This window comes from Camelus bactrianus, chromosome 1 (genome assembly GCF_048773025.1).
Source record: "Camelus bactrianus isolate YW-2024 breed Bactrian camel chromosome 1, ASM4877302v1, whole genome shotgun sequence".
NCBI lineage: Eukaryota > Metazoa > Chordata > Mammalia > Artiodactyla > Camelidae > Camelus > Camelus bactrianus.
Genome location: NC_133539.1, coordinates 56,764,042 through 56,783,453, shown reverse-complemented (window position 1 = coordinate 56,783,453; position 19,412 = coordinate 56,764,042). Strand labels below are relative to the sequence as shown.

Below are 19,412 nucleotides of genomic sequence, written 5' to 3'. Positions count from 1 at the left end.
GCTTTTTTTTTTCCGATCAGGGTATCTCCCCATTCAATGTTGTGGCCTGGCATGGGAATTATACCCCCTACAAGTACAACTTGGAGAACTTCATGGTCATCAACTCGGTGGCCTTTGACCATGCAGTAAGTCTCCACCATGGAGGGGCTCTGGGGAGAGGGCACTCTTAGGTGGGAGGAGTCCACAGTAGACCCCTGACATTCACAGATTTAACACTTCCAGTGTCACCCTTGGAAGCAGGCGATTTAGTCATTGTCATTGTGCTAACAGGAATTGGAGGCATTTTCAGCAGATTTCAGTGAAGGAGTAAATAACCTAGCTAGTGGGAGGTCCAGGCCAGACGCTCCACACTCACCCTGCAACACAGCTCAGTTCTCTAGAGTATTCACAGTAACTCTCCTAGTTTCTTCCTGGACAATGTATCCCCAAAAGAACACCAACTGCTAATGTTAGTGATGGAGAGATGAGGAAGGAGCATTTTTGGATTTGGAAAGTTCTCTGTCCTGCTCATAAACACCAAGAGTCCCCTTGCTCTGGCTGCCCACTCCAGGGCCTCCACTCCTGGCTGTTTTTAGCAGTGATGGAGCAGACAGCCCTCTTCTAAAGTTACTCAATGTTCAGTGCTTGAATTTAAACCAAAGAAATTCTAGAGTATGGACTCGGTCATATTTTTTACTCAATCAGGGGGCTACAAATAGCTTACAGTGCAGGCCCCAAGTCCCCACATTCTTGATCAAGTGCTAGTTCTGAGATCCTGGGGGAAAATTCACTTTGCATAATAGATTAACTGAATCCACAAGCTGGAGAGATAATTAGAGCAGAAGCCAGAGAACCAGAGACAGAAACCTGAGCCAGTTCAGCTTACCTCAAGGGGCCCAAAACTACCTTTCTGAAGAGCAGAGACTCAGTAAAATCAAAAGGGAAAAGAAACTGAGGCATCACACCCGAAGCAGCAAAAGAAAGGATCCTGAGACACTGATAGAGCTTTATTTGAGCCTCACTACCTTTCCCTCAACAGTTTCAGATCATTTCTCATGACAGATGGAGAAGTGCTCATTCTCACAGCATTAAGGGTTTTTTGACTTGCGTTTCCACAAGTCCATTCTCCTCTGTACTGCTGCTATAGCTGTTTTCTCCAGAGTCAGACCTGAGCGTTCTATCACTGCATTAGAAAACCTTTGCAGGCTCCCTGTGGTTTAGGATTAAGTCTGAGCTCTGAAGCGTGGTACCCGATGCTCTTCGCCATCTGGCCCTGGATTCATTTCCCGGTACCACCTCTTGCCTGTGTCCCTTCTGCTGGTGCACTCTGGGCTTTAGCTCTCTTGCCTCTTGACAAAACCTCTCTGCATTTTGATGTCTTTCCTGTTTTCTGTGCTTAAAATGCCTTTTTCTTCATTTCCTTTCCTTCCTTTTCCTTCTTCCTTCCCTCTGTCCCTCATTACTTCTTTTTCTTTCTTTCTCTTTTTATTCTTCAGGACCTACTTCAAATGTCATTTCCTCTTTGAAGCTTTCTCTAATCCTCTCAGGTAGAGACAGGCACTCTGTACCCCCTTGGATCTCTGTTTATAAAGCAAGATTGCCCTTGGCATCTTGCTGTGATTAGTATTCATGTACCTGTCTCATTGCTCCTTCAGCCCCTCATACACACCCACCTCCACCACTACCAGTAACACTAAAGGGCAAGGAACAGAGCTCAATCATTTTTTAATCCCAGGCCCTCGCATGCATCTGAAAGCAAACATGATCATTGATTGCCATTTAAATTAAATCTCCATCTTTCCACTGAAGGATTCTAAACTTCTTTAAAAATTATAATTATTCCACATGAGGGGATGGGTCCTATTCTGGAAGCAGTTTCTGCAGAGCAGTTGTTGCCTAGCTGAGAATTTACCAAATCTATTATTTTTATTTTATTAATATTATTATTACTTACAACTAACAATTATTGACCTTTTCTTATGGCTCTAAGTTCTTGAAAAGCATTAACTCATTGAATCCTACTCCCCTCTCCACTACCTCCACCTGGACTAGTGACGTAAGTGGTGTGTTTTAAACCTGAGAATCAAGAAAGCAATGAGGATACCACCTGGAATCTGTGCAATTCCCCCAAAGAGAAGCACATCCTACATCTATACCAACACTTGGATATTATTTTATTTCTATTTCCACCTTACTCTGAGCATCCCTGTGCCAAGAGCTCCCTACAGCACAGCCCAGCTCTGGTCACTCTGACCTGAGGCTGGGAGGCAGGCACTGCTGGTTCTCAGACCCACAGGGTAGTATTTATGTGAAATGGGGGCTCAGCAGGGTGAAAAAGCTGCTCAGAATCCCCTCGGCTGGTGTTAATTCATTTTGCTTCAAAGAACAGCCAGAGGGGAGAGTCAGATGTGTGATCATGCACCTCGGTGACAAGCCCAGACGTCTTAGCTTGGCCTGTGTGGTTTGATCAGAAATTAGTGTCACACGAAAACCCCTTCATGTGTGGGTGGTGTGTGTCGTTGTTCGGTCACCTCCCTTTCATCGTGTCTTCGACTCTCCTTGTGCTTTCCTTCACAGGACCCATCCATTTTCACAGTGCTGACTGCCAAGTCTGTCCGCCCGGGAGTGGCCATCGCTGATTTTGTCATCTTCCCACCACGATGGGGGGTTGCTGATAAGACCTTCAGGCCTCCTTATTACCATAGTAAGTCTTTCTTTTACCAAGTTCCATTTGGAAACCAAAGGGTCAGCAAAGTGGTAAGCATGACCCATGGGGAACACTGCCAGAAGTGTTTCGGGACGCCCTGCCCTGGCTGTGGTTCAGAACCCTGCCCCCTGAAGCCTAGTGCTGCTCCCCAGACTTTGAGCTGCTTAAACACCACAACCTCAGTGGGGGTGGCAGGGGCATGTTGACTCTGAGAAGGAAACACTGCAGTGCCTACAGCCCAGTTCCTCTGGCCCTGAAGAGAGTCAGAAAAGTGGGTAAAGTAGGAAGCAAAATGTTTCTTTGCATTTCAGATGTAAGGAGGGGAGGAACCATGGGATGGTGTTGGTTATTTTGTTGTTTTGAGAAAGTTCATTATCTAAGTCTGGTTCAAGAGCCAGTAAAATGTGCCTCCTCCCATTACTTTGGGTAAAAGTGGGGTAAGGCGGACTGTAGTCCACATGAGGGGATGGGTCCTATTCTGGAAGCAGTTTCTGCAGAGCAGTTGTTGCCTAGCTGAGAACTTACCAAATCTATTATTTTAATTTTATTAATATTATTATTACTTACAACTAACAATTATTGACCTTTTCTTATGGCTCTAAGTTCTTGAAAAGCATTAACCCATTGAATCCTCGTAACAGTTGCAAGAGATAGGTAGTATCATTATCCCCTTTTTTCCAAAAGATGAAACAGCTGGGAAGGATTAAATAACTTGCTCAAGGCAACCGATGGAGTCAGGTTTAACTGAAGGCATTCTGATGCCGGAGCAGACAGTTATGAACACTAATGGATGTGCCTAGCACAGTACCCAGTGCATTATATGCATCTAATAAATATTCATTTAATAAGTGAATGCATCATCAAGAGTGAATAAGGTACCTCATGGCTGTACTTAATGAGGCTGGCCTTTTTAATTGTGCAGTAGCTGGCTGTAAATCCAACCTAAATGTCAATGCACAATTCTACTTGCTGGAGACTGCGTTTTTGTACATAGAGTTCTGGAACGGCTCCAAGGTGTATTTCAGCTGGAACATTCTAAAAAACAAACCCCTTTCTTTAGTCAACCTCAGCACCCCCTGTCTCTTATGACACACCTCGCTATGTGTACCCAGGTGTGAGGGCCTAACAGGATACAACAGTGACTAAATGAATAAACTAGGCATCTGGAGCAAGTGGAGAACAAAGGCCCTCAGAATGAAAGGTCACTTCATAGTCAAATTCCAGCATCACTTTTTTCAGGTGAAACCATTATGGTGGAGAAAAGGACGCAATTGGGTAACACTCCAAAGATATCAGATACTTTGTGAATAGAGATGTAATAAACTGTGTCCTTTCTGAAGTGTGTCAAACCCATCACATGTCCTAACTGTTCTCCTGGAAGTTAGTCCCCTAGAGGACTTGTGATCAAAGCGAGAGAATTGCTCTGGCTTACAGCCTGTACCTCACATGCAAGTCCTTGATACTTCACTATCTCACATAGTTCTTATATTGAGGGTGCTCTATGTGCCTGAGGTAGTGGTTTTCAAATTTTAGCGTGTGTCAGTGCCACCTAGAGGGCTTGTTAAAACTCAGATTCCTGGGCCCCACCCTCAGAATTTCTGCTTCGGGAGGTCCAGGGTAGGGCCTGAGAATTTGCATTTGTAATAATTTCCCGTGTGATACTGATGCAACTATTTCAGGACCCACACTTTGAGAGCATTAAGGAATATAAAAATCACTTAGAATGCCTTTTTTAATAAAAAGTTTCTCTCCAGAGTCCACTCTCAGAGAGTTTAATTAGTTGGTGTTGAGGTGGAACCTCAGATCTGCATTCTGAACTAGCAAGTCAAGGGATTCTGATGCAGGTCTACAAACACATGTTGAAAAACGCTGGCCTGGGGCTTGTCTCCCCACCCAGGTTTGCTACTGTGCTCTAGCTCTCAACCCACTCCTCAATTTTAGTTTGTAGTTCAAACTGCCTAAAACAAATGGCCTCATGATATGCTTCTTATAATTTTTCAAAAGACTCAAATAAGTTTGACCAGAAGATGTAGATCTAAGAAAAGTATGGTTGCCCTGAGTTAGTTGGAAAAACCACAGAACCCCAAGTTAGAAATTATTTTTACCAGAGATATTAAAAATAATGCTTTAGCAATAATCAAAACCTTTGCTACTTTGATGTGACTTTATAGGAGTGGAGACTTATTTCTGTAGAAATATTGCCTCCAGTCATCTTAATGCACCTTAGTCAGCTGGATTCAGCATTAATCAAAAAGGCAACGTCTACCCTCCCACTCTCCTTTGAAATATAGAAAATGATGTAGAAATGTCATCATCAACTCATTGCTACCTAAATTCATATTCAGATCAAAGCTGAATTCTCTCTTGCTCTCTTCTTAAAATTAAGCCATGAAGGTGACCCTGAGAATACATACTAGAATCAAGGAGTGTGACAGCATATTTGTCAGGAGCAGAACTGCTTTTAAATAAAGATACTTTATGCTTACAGTTGCTTCTTTTCCTCTATTTCTGCTTCATGGAGAAACAAGCAGAGTTGTGATCTGGGTCTTACCTTTTCAGCAGGGGCCTGCAGCTGCGTTTTGTTTTCTGGGCAGGGTGGGTATGGCTCCTTAGCCCTTTACACAAGTATTTTGGCACTTGGCTGTACTTTACCTGTAAGCAAGAGAGGAGGGGCATTTATCATGTCTAACGTTTGGCTTTGCAAGGGTTGCCAATGCCACATCTCTCTACCCTGTCCACAGTTTGTACTCTCACGAGACAGACTATAAGTAACTTTGCAGAGGCTACTTCATACTCATCTCCATAACAGTACTTAGCACAGTGTCCAATTATATGCTGGCTGGCTGGATGGATAGGCAGATGGATAGGGTGGGGAACGGACAGATGAATGGATGGATGGATATATGAGCAGATGGATGGAAAAGCACTTAAGTTTGCTCAGGTGTTATAATTTAATGCTTGCTCTAAATAAAGGGCTTTGTTCCTATAGAAACTTAAGATTGAAAGAGTGGGAACATGTGATTTTTGTCAAATTTTGTTGACTCCAGAAAGCACAACTAGGACAAACATACTTAACTTATATAAAAGCAAATTTCCATTTAACATGAGAGAACTTTCTAATACCCAGAGCTCTTCAGTAATATGATAGGTGGCTCTGTTGAGTAAGGGGCTTCCGTTCACAGGAAGCATGCAGACAGAGCCCAGGAGGTAAACTGTCAGGAATGATATACAAAATGCTTCCGTATTGAGGAGAAGTAGGGATGCCTTCCAATTTTAAGATTTTCAGGTTCTAAGAAGAGAATGTCAATGAAAATACAAACAAACAAAAATAAAATCTAAGAAGCATTTTGGAGAATGAAAGAATCAGGTGATATTAGCTTCAGATATAGAAAATAACATTTGTTAGAATATGTAGCATTTATGGATTAGTTTTTACAGAGAATAAGATTTTTTCATACAGATTATTACATGATAATGGACACCAAGCCCAGGGTTCTTTCCCTTAAATCACCTTTCCATCAACACACACACACATACATACACACACCTCAGTTTTCTAGGCAGTAGAACTTAAGATTTCTGATAGACTCACAGACATAGAAAACAAATTTATGGTTGCCAGGGGGAATCGGGGTAGGAAGGGATAAATTACGAGTTTGAGATTTGCAAATATTAACTACTATATATAAAATAGACTAAAAAATAAACTTCTACTATATAGCACAGGGAACTATATTCCATATCTTGTAGTAACTTGTAATGAAAAAGAATATGAAAATAAATATATGTGTGTGTATGTATGATTGAAACATTATGCTGTACACCAGAAATTGACACAATGTAACTATACTTCAATTTTAAAAAAGATCTCTGATAATGATAATCCAATGGTCATGGAGTAGAGCTTTGCCTACCAAGAATTCCACACTAAAGAATGTTTTGTGGATGTTTTTCTGTCTATCCATATTCTTCATTAATTGTATAACATTTATCAGATTCTCCTATCTTCCTGACATTCTGGAGAAATAATATTTGAGAGGTCTTGGTGTCTTATGAGCCTTGCCTTGGATAACAAAAATAATACTGTTTCAACCTTCCCAGGGAACTGCATGAGTGAATTCATGGGACTCATCAAAGGTCACTATGAGGCAAAGGCAGGTGGGTTCCTGCCAGGGGGAGGCAGCCTGCACAGCCCAATGACCCCCCATGGACCTGATGCTGACTGCTTTGAGAAGGCCAGCAGAGCCAAGCTGGCACCTGAGAGGGTTGCGGATGGCACCATGGTAAGCAAGTTAGATGTGAGGCTCTGGTGGCCTCTGGGATCCCCAAACTTGTTGAAAGGAGTGGCAGTTTTTATTTCTCCAAAGTCACAGAGGAGGAGTCAGGAGAGGAATGTGTCTGTGTGTATGTTCCCATGTGTGTAGGCACACACCCCAATGTGTACACTAGAGTAAACAGGGCTTTGCACTTAGAGTCAGACGTGAGTTCAAATTCTAGCTTTTAGTTCCTCTGTGACCTTGAACAAGTCACTTAACTTCTCTGCGCTTGATTTTCTCCATCTGTAGAATAGGTAGGGTATCCAACCCAGCAGGTGGCTGTGATTTAACCGTGCAGACTATCAAGCATTCTTCCAATGTAAGGGGGACTATTATTAATACTATATGAGGAGTCTTCCTTTATCTGTATGCAGCCATCTGTATATAGGTTGTGTCTTGGAGTCATCTCCTGCTTTTTGAAGTAATCCTCTAAAACCACAGTAGCAGGGGATGAAGAATGTCACCTTTACTAGTTTCTCAAGCCCAGGAGGGTCAGGAAGTCTTTGTGTTGCTATAGTCAGAGCCTGTGAGTAGCAGTTCTCCGCTGTTTTCTCATTTTGTTTTGCTCTCCTTTGGCATGGGATGAAATTGATGGGATTTAAAACCTGTTTTGTATTCCTCCGGTGTCACTGTAAACACTGAGGCTGAACACAATTGCAGTTGGCTGTGGTACTTGACTTCATTTTATTTTTGCATTCTTGGACGTAGAGTTTATGAACCACAAAGAGTAATTTTATGTTAAATCATATGCAAATTTGCTTTACATTTTTAAACAAATGCTTTCAATGCTACCTGACTTTAAAATCAATAGCACAGACCTGCCTGACTCCATGCCCAGCTTGCAAACTACGGAAGGAGAGAGCTTAATTGTCCCTCTGCCCAATGCAGTTTCCTTTCAGTTTCAGCTCGAGGACCAGAGTTGACAGAGCTGATCTGCAGGGGGAGGGTTCAGCGAGTCCTGTCTGCTGGACCTCGGCTCTATCTCTTTGCAAGGACCTCTGCAGAGTTTCTGTAGAACCCTTCATCTCTGTGACAGAGCTCTATAAGATACTGACAATCTTAAACTTTTACCTCTGAAAGTTCCTGGAGGTACACAGGCTACCCCTTAGCTACCACTTAGTAACCTTTGGTGCCCAAATTGGCTTTGGATAGTGTTATCAGGGAGCAGTGCTCTGCAACAGGGAGGCACAGGGCACGGCTGATTTTATGAGGGGCAAGACTTTGGGAAATGTCTAGGGCTTGGAGCACTAGTGAGAAGGATCTCTCCTATGTAGGGGAGCCCAGACTACCTGGTAAGGGATGGTCCAACACCTTACCCAGGCCTAACTTCAGGCCTTCCTCACCAATTCCCATCACATAATTTGGATCTGGACTCATCCATACCCCTTATCTTTATACTACTTTGGAAAAGATTAACTTTATAATACTGTCTTCATAGCTCAGCTGGGATGGGCTTTTGTTACTCCAGTCAGACAGCAAGGCTCCTAAGAAGCAGTCAGTGAAGAGACAACAATAATTATGGCCATAATAATGACCTTTGTATGTGAATAGTGCTTTATAACGTGCACAGCACCTCCATATGATCTCATCTGGTCCTCACATCAAGCCTGTCATGGGAAGTCAGGCAGGGACAATCATCTCCATTGTTTTAGGTAAAAAGAAGTTAATGTATATTAGATACCAAACATTAATGTGGGTTCTCTGGGTTGTCAAGAGAATTTTTATCTTCCTTTCATCCATCTGTTTTTTAAAATTTCCAACAATGTGAGCATATAAGAATTGTAGGCTATTTTTTTTTAAGCCACAGAGGGTAGGAAAATTAGCAGGTGAAGCTAGAGTGTCTAGGATGCACAGAGCCCTTGCATGTTCTCTCTGTTGCAGACAAAACCCACCTGAACACAGTGGGACACCTGCCATTCATACCCTTCTGGGATAGGGCTTTTAAAAGTGCTACAGCTTTTCCAGCTCCCTCCTTCCCTCCTCCTCCTCCTTCACTCTCCTCCAGCCCTCCTTTCTCTTCTCCCAGCCCATCTCTTGGTTAGAGTCCTGAAAAAGGAAAGTTCAAATCCCAGCTCTGTGACTTCTCACTATTGTCACCTTAAACAGTCATTTCCCAGCTCTGAACTTGAGTTTCCTCTTCTGCAAAATGGGAGATGTGTTCATCCTCACAAGGACATAACCACAGCGATAGCCCCTGAAAAGAATATTCCTAGGACTCTCCCACCTCTGCCCTTGGATCCAGCAAATTTAGTTCCATGATGCTACAGGGACAACACAATGCTTACATGCCAGATTCTATTTTATAGAATGAATCGTGGGGCTCAGAGAAGTTAAGGGTCTTGCACAAGCTATCACCCACAAGTAGTAAGACCAAAGCCAGAACCCAAGGCTGGAGTTTTCTCACCATGCTAGCACACATGATTTATTATTCAAAGATTCTACCTACCCATGTCTTCTCTCTTGACATCTAATCAAATGTGTTTTATTATCCATCTCACTTCTTTCTTGTCCCATCCTCATTTCCTATAGGCATTTATGTTTGAGTCTTCTCTAAGTATGGCTGTCACCAAGTGGGGGCTGAAGACCTCTAACTGTTTGGATGAGAACTACTACAAGTGCTGGGAACCTCTCAAGAGCCACTTCACCCCAGACTCCAGGAACCCTGCAGGACCTGACTGAGACTGGAGCACTGATACCATTATTGAGAATAGATTTGTGTGATTTCCTTTAAAAATCTCACGCACACCCTGAGGCAGTACTGGGGGAGGGGGTTGGTTAAAATGAGGACTCACTTTTTCAAAGTCAAATAAATCAAACATTTATAGAAATGTATTTGGAAGTTTCTACCAGCTTAATAACTCAATAAATACTTGCTGGTTGTTGTGAAAGTGGCAATTGGTTATAATCAGGTCTTGACAAGGCTGATGGGGGGTGGCCAGGAAAGGGCATCCGTGAGCCTAGACCAGGTGGTTAGGTTCTCCTGCAGTGAGAGGACAGGCAAATCAGCACAGAAAGGAATAGGAAGTGGTATCTGTCACTACTTTAGTTCTGTAGTTTTAGCACATTTCCCCCATTTGTTGCCATGGCAGCAATTTTGATATGCTGCTAACAAATTTTTATCTAATAATCTGTAATAAGAGTCAGCTATATTAAGGTCTAGGCACTAAGGTTGCCATTTAAAATACAAGATGCCCAGTTACATGTGAATTTCAGATAAATCATGAATAATTTTTAGTACGTTCTGTGCAATATTTGGACATACTTATACTAAAAAATTACTTGTGGTTTATCTGAAATTCAAATTTAACTGAAAAGCCTGTATTCTTATTTGCTAAATCTGGCACTCCTATGGGCATATGGTGGTCAAGGAGATAGACATGGTCCTTGTTCTTACAGAACTTACATTCTAAACAGGGAGACAGATAAAATACACAAACAAAATTATTACAAATTGTAAAATATGCAAAAAACAAATAGGAACTGAGATTGGAATGACAGGTGGGATGGAGAGATTGTTCTTTAGAGAGGAAGGTCTTCAATGACCTTCCAAGTGACATTTAGCCAGACCTAAAGCACAGGAAGGAGCCAGTCATTGGAAGCCGGGGTGGGGTAGGGAAAAGGAACATTCTAAGAAAAAGGCTTGAGGGTTTAAGGAACTGAAAGAGGAGTGGATATGAGGAACCCAGCAGCAGGCCATTGCAATAGTCCTGGACTAATGAGGTGATAGCAGGGACAGAGTGGACAAATCCCTGAAAGCTTTGGAGTAGACCTGAAAGAATTTGTTAGTGGACTGGATGTAAGGGGTGCAGGAAACCAGAGTTGAGGGCAAGCCTGGGACAGCTGCTGGGTTTCTGGCAGTGGCATTTCATGGTCCCAAGCAATAAAGTGAAGTTATCTTTGAGGGTGACAGAGGCTGGTGTGCCTTCCCAATGCTCCCTAACATAAAGAAGTCTTTATTGAAAATTAAACACAGTTAACTAGTAAAGTAGTTAATACCTTTAAATAAATTTTAAAATTGACCACTATAGCAGAAGTTGCCAGTGGCTCACCTACATCACATCAGCAGTCACCATCCAGAGTTGACCAGCCGCTTCCAAATGCCAGCATCACACTGGCAACAATGCCTGAGGCCCAGATCAGAACAAAACTGCTGAAGATTGAATGGCCCTGGACATAGCCCTCAGCCAATGACAAATGGAAATTAGTGGATAAATACACCAGCTCTTTTGCCCCAAACCTCTGAGGCTCATGTTTGGCCCAGGTTCCCTGCAACTTCCAGAGGGAGTAAGCTCCACTGCCCATGGTGGCAACTTCTGATGATGCATCCAGTAGTAGCTTCTTCCTTCTCACCTCTCCACTCCCCTATGGTGCATCCTAGGCTCTTCTCCCAAATAGCCCCAAACTAAGGCAACTACTAAATACTTTATTCCCAAACTCCAGCGCTTCCTTAATGAGCTCATTCTAACCCACCTCTTTTACACAAACCTGGACTCTCATCCACTTTGGTTCACTCTATCATCAGCTTGGTGGCAAAGCCTTCCTAGGGCTAAGGAAACATTCTGGGTTTACATCCATTTAGCATCCAAGTCCATGTACTTTATCTCCCCACTGCTGGCAGCAACTTGCCGGCAGGAGACAATATTTCACCAGGCCAGGCTATTCACGCTAATTAAAAAAAGATTTAGTTTCCTTCTGTTGTGCTTCAGATCAGCTAGAAAGATCTGTAACATTTCCTTAATTCCCTATTCCTGAAGATACCCTCCTGTGCCACGCTCCTCAAGAAATAAACAATCTCTTTTCTTAGAAATAAAAGAAATATTTTTTAAAGGCAACCTGATTAGGTTTCCTCCAATGACAGGAGGGTTTTCTGCCAGATCTCTTCATCTTTATATAGTTTCACGTTAGAGAGAATGAAATAGAAGCCACTCTTCTCTTTACTTTTTGAGAGACTTCTTTCACAGACGGGGCTACCGGCAATGGCTCTAGACCAATTGTTTTCAATAGAGGTGATTTTATTCCCTTTGCCCAAGACATCTGACAAAGTCTAGAGGCATTTTTGGTTGTCACAACTAGGGAGGGTACTACTGGCATCTAGTAGGTAAAGGTTACGGATGCTGGCAAACATTTCTACAAAGCACAGGACAAAGAATTATCCAGAACTGAATGTCAATAGTGCTGAGGCTGAGAGACCCTGCTCTCGACCCAGTGGTTTTCAGCTTCAGCTGTACATTGGATCTCCTGGCACTTTCTAAAACTCCAAGTGCCCAGGGTGCATTTCAGATCAACTAAATTAGGACTACTGTACATAGAACCCAAATGAGAGGGTTTTTTTTTTTTTTTTTAACTCTTCAGGTAATTCTAATAATGCACAGGTAAGGCTGAGGACCACAGTTTTAAAGAAACTACCTAAATCTAAAGATTTAAAGAAAATTAGTATGCAAAACATTCTGTTTCCAACCCCAAATCCTGGTCCAAACTCTGGGCTTCCTAGGGTCTATAGAAAGGCGGGGGCGGGGGGGGGGTGTAGCAGGGATCTCTCAACATGGAAGGATATGGGATGGGGTTGGGGGTGTAGTGAGGGATTACCCAGGAGGAAAAGCAGGCTACAAGGCAGTGGTGGGGAGGGCCACTGCCTCCCTCCAAAAAGCACAAGATTTGGTGCTCAGCTGGGGCACAGGGAGAGTGTGGGGAGGAAAGAGAAGGTATGAAACCTAAGGCCTAGATGTAAATTATTTATAAAAGTTAATATGCATTTTATGTGTTGTAGTTTTCCAGAGTGATGAAAGAGTGATCACTCTTGGGTTTGAAGGAAGTTCTGGAAGGTCCTCTGGAAAGATATTTTACTGTTAAAAAGGAAAAAAATAAGAGGCTTGAGAGCTGACATTTAAATTTCTTTGTTATACTTAGTAATCAGCTTTCAATTTGATATAATCAGGTTTATATAATTGCATGACAAATCTGAGGTATGTCCAAAATGTATCCTTTTTGAGTCAATGTAGTACATAATTAAGAGGACAGACGCTGAAGCCAGATTGCTTGGTTTCAAATCCAGGCTCTATCACTTATTAGCTGTGTGACCCTGAGCAAGTTACTTAACCTCTCTGAGCCTCTGTTTCCTCAGCTGTAAAATGTGGCTAATAATAGTACCTACTTCATAAGGAACCCAGACTCCAGAATCCAGACTGTGCTTTCATAGCTGAATGAGTTTGAACAAGTGACTTAATCTCTCTGAGCTGCATTTTCCTCATTTGAAAGAAGAAAATAAATGATTTATTTCACAAGGATTTGGTGGGGGGCTAAATGAGACGACACATTGAGAGCACTGCTTTCAGCACATAGTGAGCATAGGCAAATTCAGTTATTATTATTGTTATTGTTTATTATTGCTGTTGTGACTCAGTGAATAAGTATTAGTTCCTGCCTCAGAGAGGCTATTGTGTTACCTACCATAGGATACACTGGAATGAGTAAGCCAAGGTCCTTGTCCCTAAATAAACTAGGCTTTAGATGGGGAGGAAGGCATGTATCTTTCTAAAGCAATAAATAACAGAAGCCCAAAGTGTGGAAAATTTAGAAGTACATACTGCCTTCTTTTCATCATCTTTTAGCTCTTAAAACAAGAAAACCATACTGAAGTTCAATTTAAGATCTCAACAGTACATATTAATAGCTCAATTAAAGTGAAAATTAAGACAGAATCTAAAGTGGTTTTGATGTAAGTAGTTCGCATATGACTAACTACAGAGATTTTCCTGATGGAATCTTGCCTAATCACATGGGCCTTTGGACTCTAATTAGCCTACTCTAGGTCTTTTAAATCTAAAATTATATCAGAAGTTTGGACACAACTCACTACAGCACTATTAACAGTGATACCTCGTAAAAAAAAAAAAAACAAACAAACAAAAAAACAACTAAGTGCATGCAACTCTATACAGTCCCTGGAAAAGAAATTTAACAAATGAGGCAGTTTTGCTCATTCATGAGCATTTACTGCCCTTATTTTGGATCCTTTAAAAAAATTAAAATCTGAAGGACAGGTATATGTTATGATACTACTTCTCTTAATAAAAGGATATGGTATCAATTGAGAGTGCATTCAATCATAACTGAAAAGCTACTGTTAGCTTAACAACGAGGACTTCAACTCATAAAAGAAGTCTGAGGCTGCAGGTCAGGATGACGACAATGATAACATGAAGTGATCCTGAAACCAAGTTCTTTCTGGTTTTCTGCTCTGCTATTCTCAGTATATTGTCTTTTCTTTATCTCATTTCTAGGCCTCACTTCCATGTGCTAGGACAGACACAAAGGGAGGAAAGCAAAAGGGTGAGGGGACAGAAGGATTCCTCCCTGGGAAATGTCTTATTCAGGCAAGGAAGTTCTCCCCAATACATTTTCCTTTTGTCTCATACACAGAACTGGGTCACATGTCCACCCTTAGACCAATCTCAGATTCATTCCCTGGGGCTGGGGTCATGTCCCTCCTCCCTGAGATAAAGGGAATTCCACCAGCCTCCTGAACAAATCGGGGTTCTATCAGAAGAAAAGAGAGGAGAGTGAGTGCTGGTGGTTCCCGCTAGTTCCCGCCATGAATACCTTTCTGCGGGAATTCGGCAAGAATAATATGAGAGGTATTGGCTTTGAATCAAGTATCTTCACTCTCACAGCCCCGAGAAGAGACAAATCTACTAATACTTGCTTTACACAGAAAATGCTCCAAACATCTGCCTGATTTTTCGCCAAATACATCCTTATTAAAATTGTTACCAACCTTCCCGGGTTGGCCCCAGCAAGCGTCCTTCTGCTCCATGTCTATCTTTTGAGCCAGTAGAACAATACCAAGTCTGCCTCAGAAGCAAAAGAAAGCTTTATTCTTTGATCAATGACTGGAGAGGTGGGAGCTTAGGCTCTAGAGCACATGGTCTCCCAAGACAGCCAGCCCGCGGGCTGCTTTACAGGGTTCTCTGAGGGGGGCGGGGCGGAGGGCTTGCGGGTCATGCGCAGCCGCACTGCTCCCGACGCTTTAGACTGAAGCGCGGCCACAGCGTCTCCTCACGCAGCACGTCACCGCCATCTTGAACTGAGGTGCCCAGTCGGCGGTTCTGCGCTAGGAGCTCTGATACCACACGTTAGGTGCCAGACCTCTGCACTCGGCTCCATGTGGGCAGGTGAAACTAGACTGAGCGTGGAAGAGGTTAGACTTTATCACCTAGATTCCGTCTTACTTTTCCCCAGGACCCCAGTGAGCTTTGCCTATGACAAAATGGCTTTTCAAGTCTTCTGTTTGTATAAGGTAAGGAGGTGGCTGGCAATTGTCTCAATTGTCCCAGCGGTCTCATTTCTATTCACAAACAGGTTACATGGACAATCTGTTCAAGCCTTTATCCTCATCCACTTGGACTTCTTGTTTAATTTTTGAGCTCGTGAGTTTAAGTTTTTTTAGTTCTTAATCAAAACCTAGAATCTTGATCTTCAAATTAGCAGAGTTGTTATTTTTTTTAATAGACTTTATTTTCTTAGAGCAGTTTTAGGTTCGCGGCAAAACTGAGGGGAAGGTACGGAGATTTCCCAAATACTCCCTGCCTTCAGTCATGCATCCTTCCCCGTTATCAACATCCCCCCGGGTGGTAGACTTGTTACAGCTGATGAGACTACGTAGACACACCGTTATCACCAAAAGCCCATAGTTCACATTCGTGTTTACTCTTGGCACAGTACCTTCTGTGGGCTTGGACAAATGTATAATGACCTGTATCCACCATTGTAGTGTCCCACGGGGTAGTTTCACTGCCCTAAAAATCCTTCGTGCTCTGCCTACTCAGCCTTCCCTTGGTTGCTTCCAGGTTCTGGCCATTCTGAATTAAGCTGCTAGAAACATCCAAATCCAGGTTTCTGTGTGGACCTAAGTTTTCACCTCCTTTTGGTGACTGCCAAGGAGAATGGATGCTGTGTCATAATGTAAAAGTGTGTTCAGTTTTGTAGGAAGCTGCCAAACTGTCTTCCAGAGTGACTCTACCATTCTGCATTCCCACCAGGGATGAATGAGAGTTCTTTAGCAGAGTTTCTTGAAGAATTGGCCAGGTTTCTCCTATCAACACTTTTCCCATAGAGTTAGGCTGTGAGACTAGAAGATCTTTAAAGATCCGTCCAACTCTAACATTCTATATACTTGTGAATGTGCTACAAAACCTAAAAGTGCACATGGGGGTTCCTGTTCTTGAAAGCGCTGTCTTTCAAACAACTCCAGGCCAGATTAGGTGTCCTTTTTCAGTATTGGGCTCCTCACAGCATCAGTTTTTATCCCTTTCAAACAATAGTTAAAGATATGCCCTCTGGAGTCAGGCTGCCCAAATTTAAGTTCTATCCCAGCCCTATTAGCTGGAGGACTCGAGCGAAATGATTTAACCTCTTGAAATCTCATCTGCGTAATGGTGATTTTTAAGGTATGTTGGGAGGTATGGAAAGCATTTATTTTAGCTTAGTGCCTGGAACAAGCAAAAGCTTAATAAATGTTGGCTGCTGTAATTGTTTTTCTCTCTTGTGAGTTCCTCCAAGAAGAAGCTTTATCTCCATATTGGTATCCTCAGTGCTTAGTAAATGACCGGGGCTCAGTAAGCATTTGATCAATGCAGAGAACTGATGGCCAGTGTCCTGTTAGAATTCAACAGGACACAGGCTCCTCTGTCCCAGTGGCTCTAGGAAACCAACCAACCCCAAACAAACCAACAGTAGCTCATTCTCCTTGTGGTCTGCAGTGATGTCTCTTCCCAAACTCCCTGATGGGACCAAATTTCTTCTGTGCCACTCCCCCTGCAGAACATGATTTTGGAGGAGAAGCTGCCCATCTAGCTTCTGTTAGATGATGTTGGGGTTACTGAAACCCTCCCTCTCCATCTACCTTCACTCATGCTACTCTATATAAAATAATAATAATGCTCTTTGATGCTTTCTCCATCTCATATACAGCAGGGATAAAACCCTCTTTAGAAAATTTTGTTTTTAATTGATGTGAAATATACAATGTAAGTAGAAAACAAAGTGCTTAACTGTATACGTGTAGTTTGAAGAGAAGTCCCCTCCCACCTTCTCCTCCTACTTACGACAATTTTATATCAGATTGCAGCCCCCAAGTCCCTCCTATATTGATTTTTGGAGCGTCCTCAGCCAGTTGCTGCTTTCCCCTACTCTCAAGATTTTTCCAGAGCCTAATTATTAAATAAGGGATGAATGATTTAAATGTAACTGGTGTTAAGCAAAGAATTAACTTTAAGCTGATAAAGTGATACTCCTTGTGATTATGAGGGAAATGACCTTGAACTCTAGTTCAGGTTTGCTCCAAAAATCTCAGATTTTTTTTTTTTTTATTAGCCATCAATCTCCAGGGACATTCAGAGGGCAGATGTCAGACTTTCAGTTTGACTTTAATCCTATAAATCCTGAAGCTTGGCTATGAAATCGATGCTCACTGTTCCTTCTTGGAGTGATGAAGAGTCTCTAGGTAGATGACAGTGATCAGTGTCTCTCCAGGCCACAGTGGGCATCAGCAGAAGGAATCTCTAGCTCAGCTAGAGAAATGTCAGCAAACAAGGCAGCCAGAGAGGAAACTATTGGAAGTATTACAATCATAGTTATAGGGTCCTATAATAGAAACATGATAAAATTCCATTTGTTCATAGAAAGGTAGAAAGTGGTAGTAGAAGCTTTGAAAATTTAAAATCTTTGAATGTACTTATATATAGCATTATATATTTTACTAATTTTAAAGTGCTGTTCATATTTTAAAATCATACATATTTGATCAAGAAAGTTTCTTGTTTGGGTCTCTAATCTCTTCAAATACCCCATTAATGATCCTGAAGAATGTAGAAATAATCAATACTCTGTATCTCCCCCAAAGTTATGAGAAGACTCTGTCAGGTGCCACCAGGAATGAGAAAGAATAAAACAGAAAATAAGTCAGGGGCTAAACCCAGTGGGATTTTTTGATCAGAGCATGAATGTAATTTTTTTTCTCCAGGCAGGCTCCATAATAAAGGGTAAAAAGACATAGTACTTAAACAAACCAGCCTGTTAGAGAAGCAATATTGTTCCAGAGAAGGGAAGGGATGTTGTACAAGGATAAGGAATTATTAAGAAGACTGGCGTCTCATGCATGTGCATTAAGGGGAACTAATAGAGATAATACATTTAGACATTCATAAAGCTTTCCACAAGTTCCCATCTAAATAAGCCATCCTTGGATTGGCAGGGGCTGCCTTGTTCTGCATCAAGAGCTGGCTCAAAAATTAAAAATAATTCTGGCCTGAAGTCTTACAACAGCCTGATTACTGGTCATCCTCCAGTCTCTCTTACCTTAAGATCTTCTTCCAGGATCCAGAATGATCTTCCAGGAATGAAAATTCAATCAGGTTACTCCTGCATAACATCTTCAGTGGCTCCCACTGCTATCAGGTTGCAGTCTAAACTTCTTACTTGTGATCAGGGCCTTATGATCTGGTTCCTGGTTACCTTCCTCAGTACACACCTGTCATTTTTGGGGTGCTCACATTTGAACCACTGTCTTATGTTTGGGAATTCCTTCCCTGCTTTAGAGCTGAATGTGCCACATGCTTGCTTTTGCAGTCTCCCTTGCAGCTAGAATTTAGGCACATAACCGGGACTCAGCTAATCATATGCTCTGGACTTGGGATCAAGTGATTGGAAGACACAGGGGCCTTAAGGAACTCTTTCCAGTGGCTGTAGTTGTAACAGACTTGAGTTCTTGGGTCAACAGAGGCAGCATACCAATGTGGGCATCTGTACTCTGTGCCCAGGGCTAGCAGCATCAGTCAGACACATGGCAGCACAGAGTGCTCAGATGAGATGACAGTTTGTGTTCTCATCAGACCACTCCTAAGTGTGATTTGGGGCACTGTTCCTGATTATTAAAAAAAAAAAAATCTTAAAAAAAATTATTTCTTATATTTCAAGTTTCTCCCCCCCTCCCCTTAACGAAAGTACTGGGGATTAAACACAGGACCTTGTGCGAGCTGAGAGTGTGCTCCACCACTGGGCTATACTCCTACCCCCTCAAAAAATCTTTTGAAATTGATTAAACTCTCAAGAACACATTATTCAATAATTGTCAATGTTAAAAAAGTGTTTAAAAAATTCTGCCTATGCCTCTCTGGGTACTGCCTTCTTTCAAAGTTTAGGCACAAAAGGTATACTGTAAAAGTCTTTCCTGTTACAGAGGTATATTAGAATAACTCTTCAGGAAAGAAAATTGGTAAAGTCAAGGATTAATATGTTTAATTTATCTTGTATAAGCCTTAAAATCATTAAGAAAAAAGACACTTTACATCATAAAAATTGGGCAGTGGATTTGAGCAAGCAAATAACAAAATAAATTTAAATTGACAAAAATA

General features: G+C 42.0%; 1 protein-coding gene across 2 annotated transcripts in view; it reads left to right on the top strand.

The window, feature by feature from the left end:
* The window catches only part of HGD (homogentisate 1,2-dioxygenase), a 43,584-nt gene extending 33,694 nt beyond the window's left edge, over positions 1–9,890 (top strand). Inside the window, exons 11-14 of one of the 2 annotated variants that reach the window (XM_074364285.1) lie at positions 21–125; positions 2,557–2,683; positions 6,788–6,969; positions 9,532–9,890. In XM_074364285.1, coding sequence (XP_074220386.1) covers positions 21–125; positions 2,557–2,683; positions 6,788–6,969; positions 9,532–9,681 — 564 coding nt within the window. In that variant the 3' untranslated portion in view covers positions 9,682–9,890. The remainder of the gene's footprint in view (positions 1–20; positions 126–2,556; positions 2,684–6,787; positions 6,970–9,531) is intronic. The other variant, XM_074364290.1, reaches the window with a different exon arrangement.
* The last annotated feature ends 9,522 nt before the right edge of the window (positions 9,891–19,412 follow it).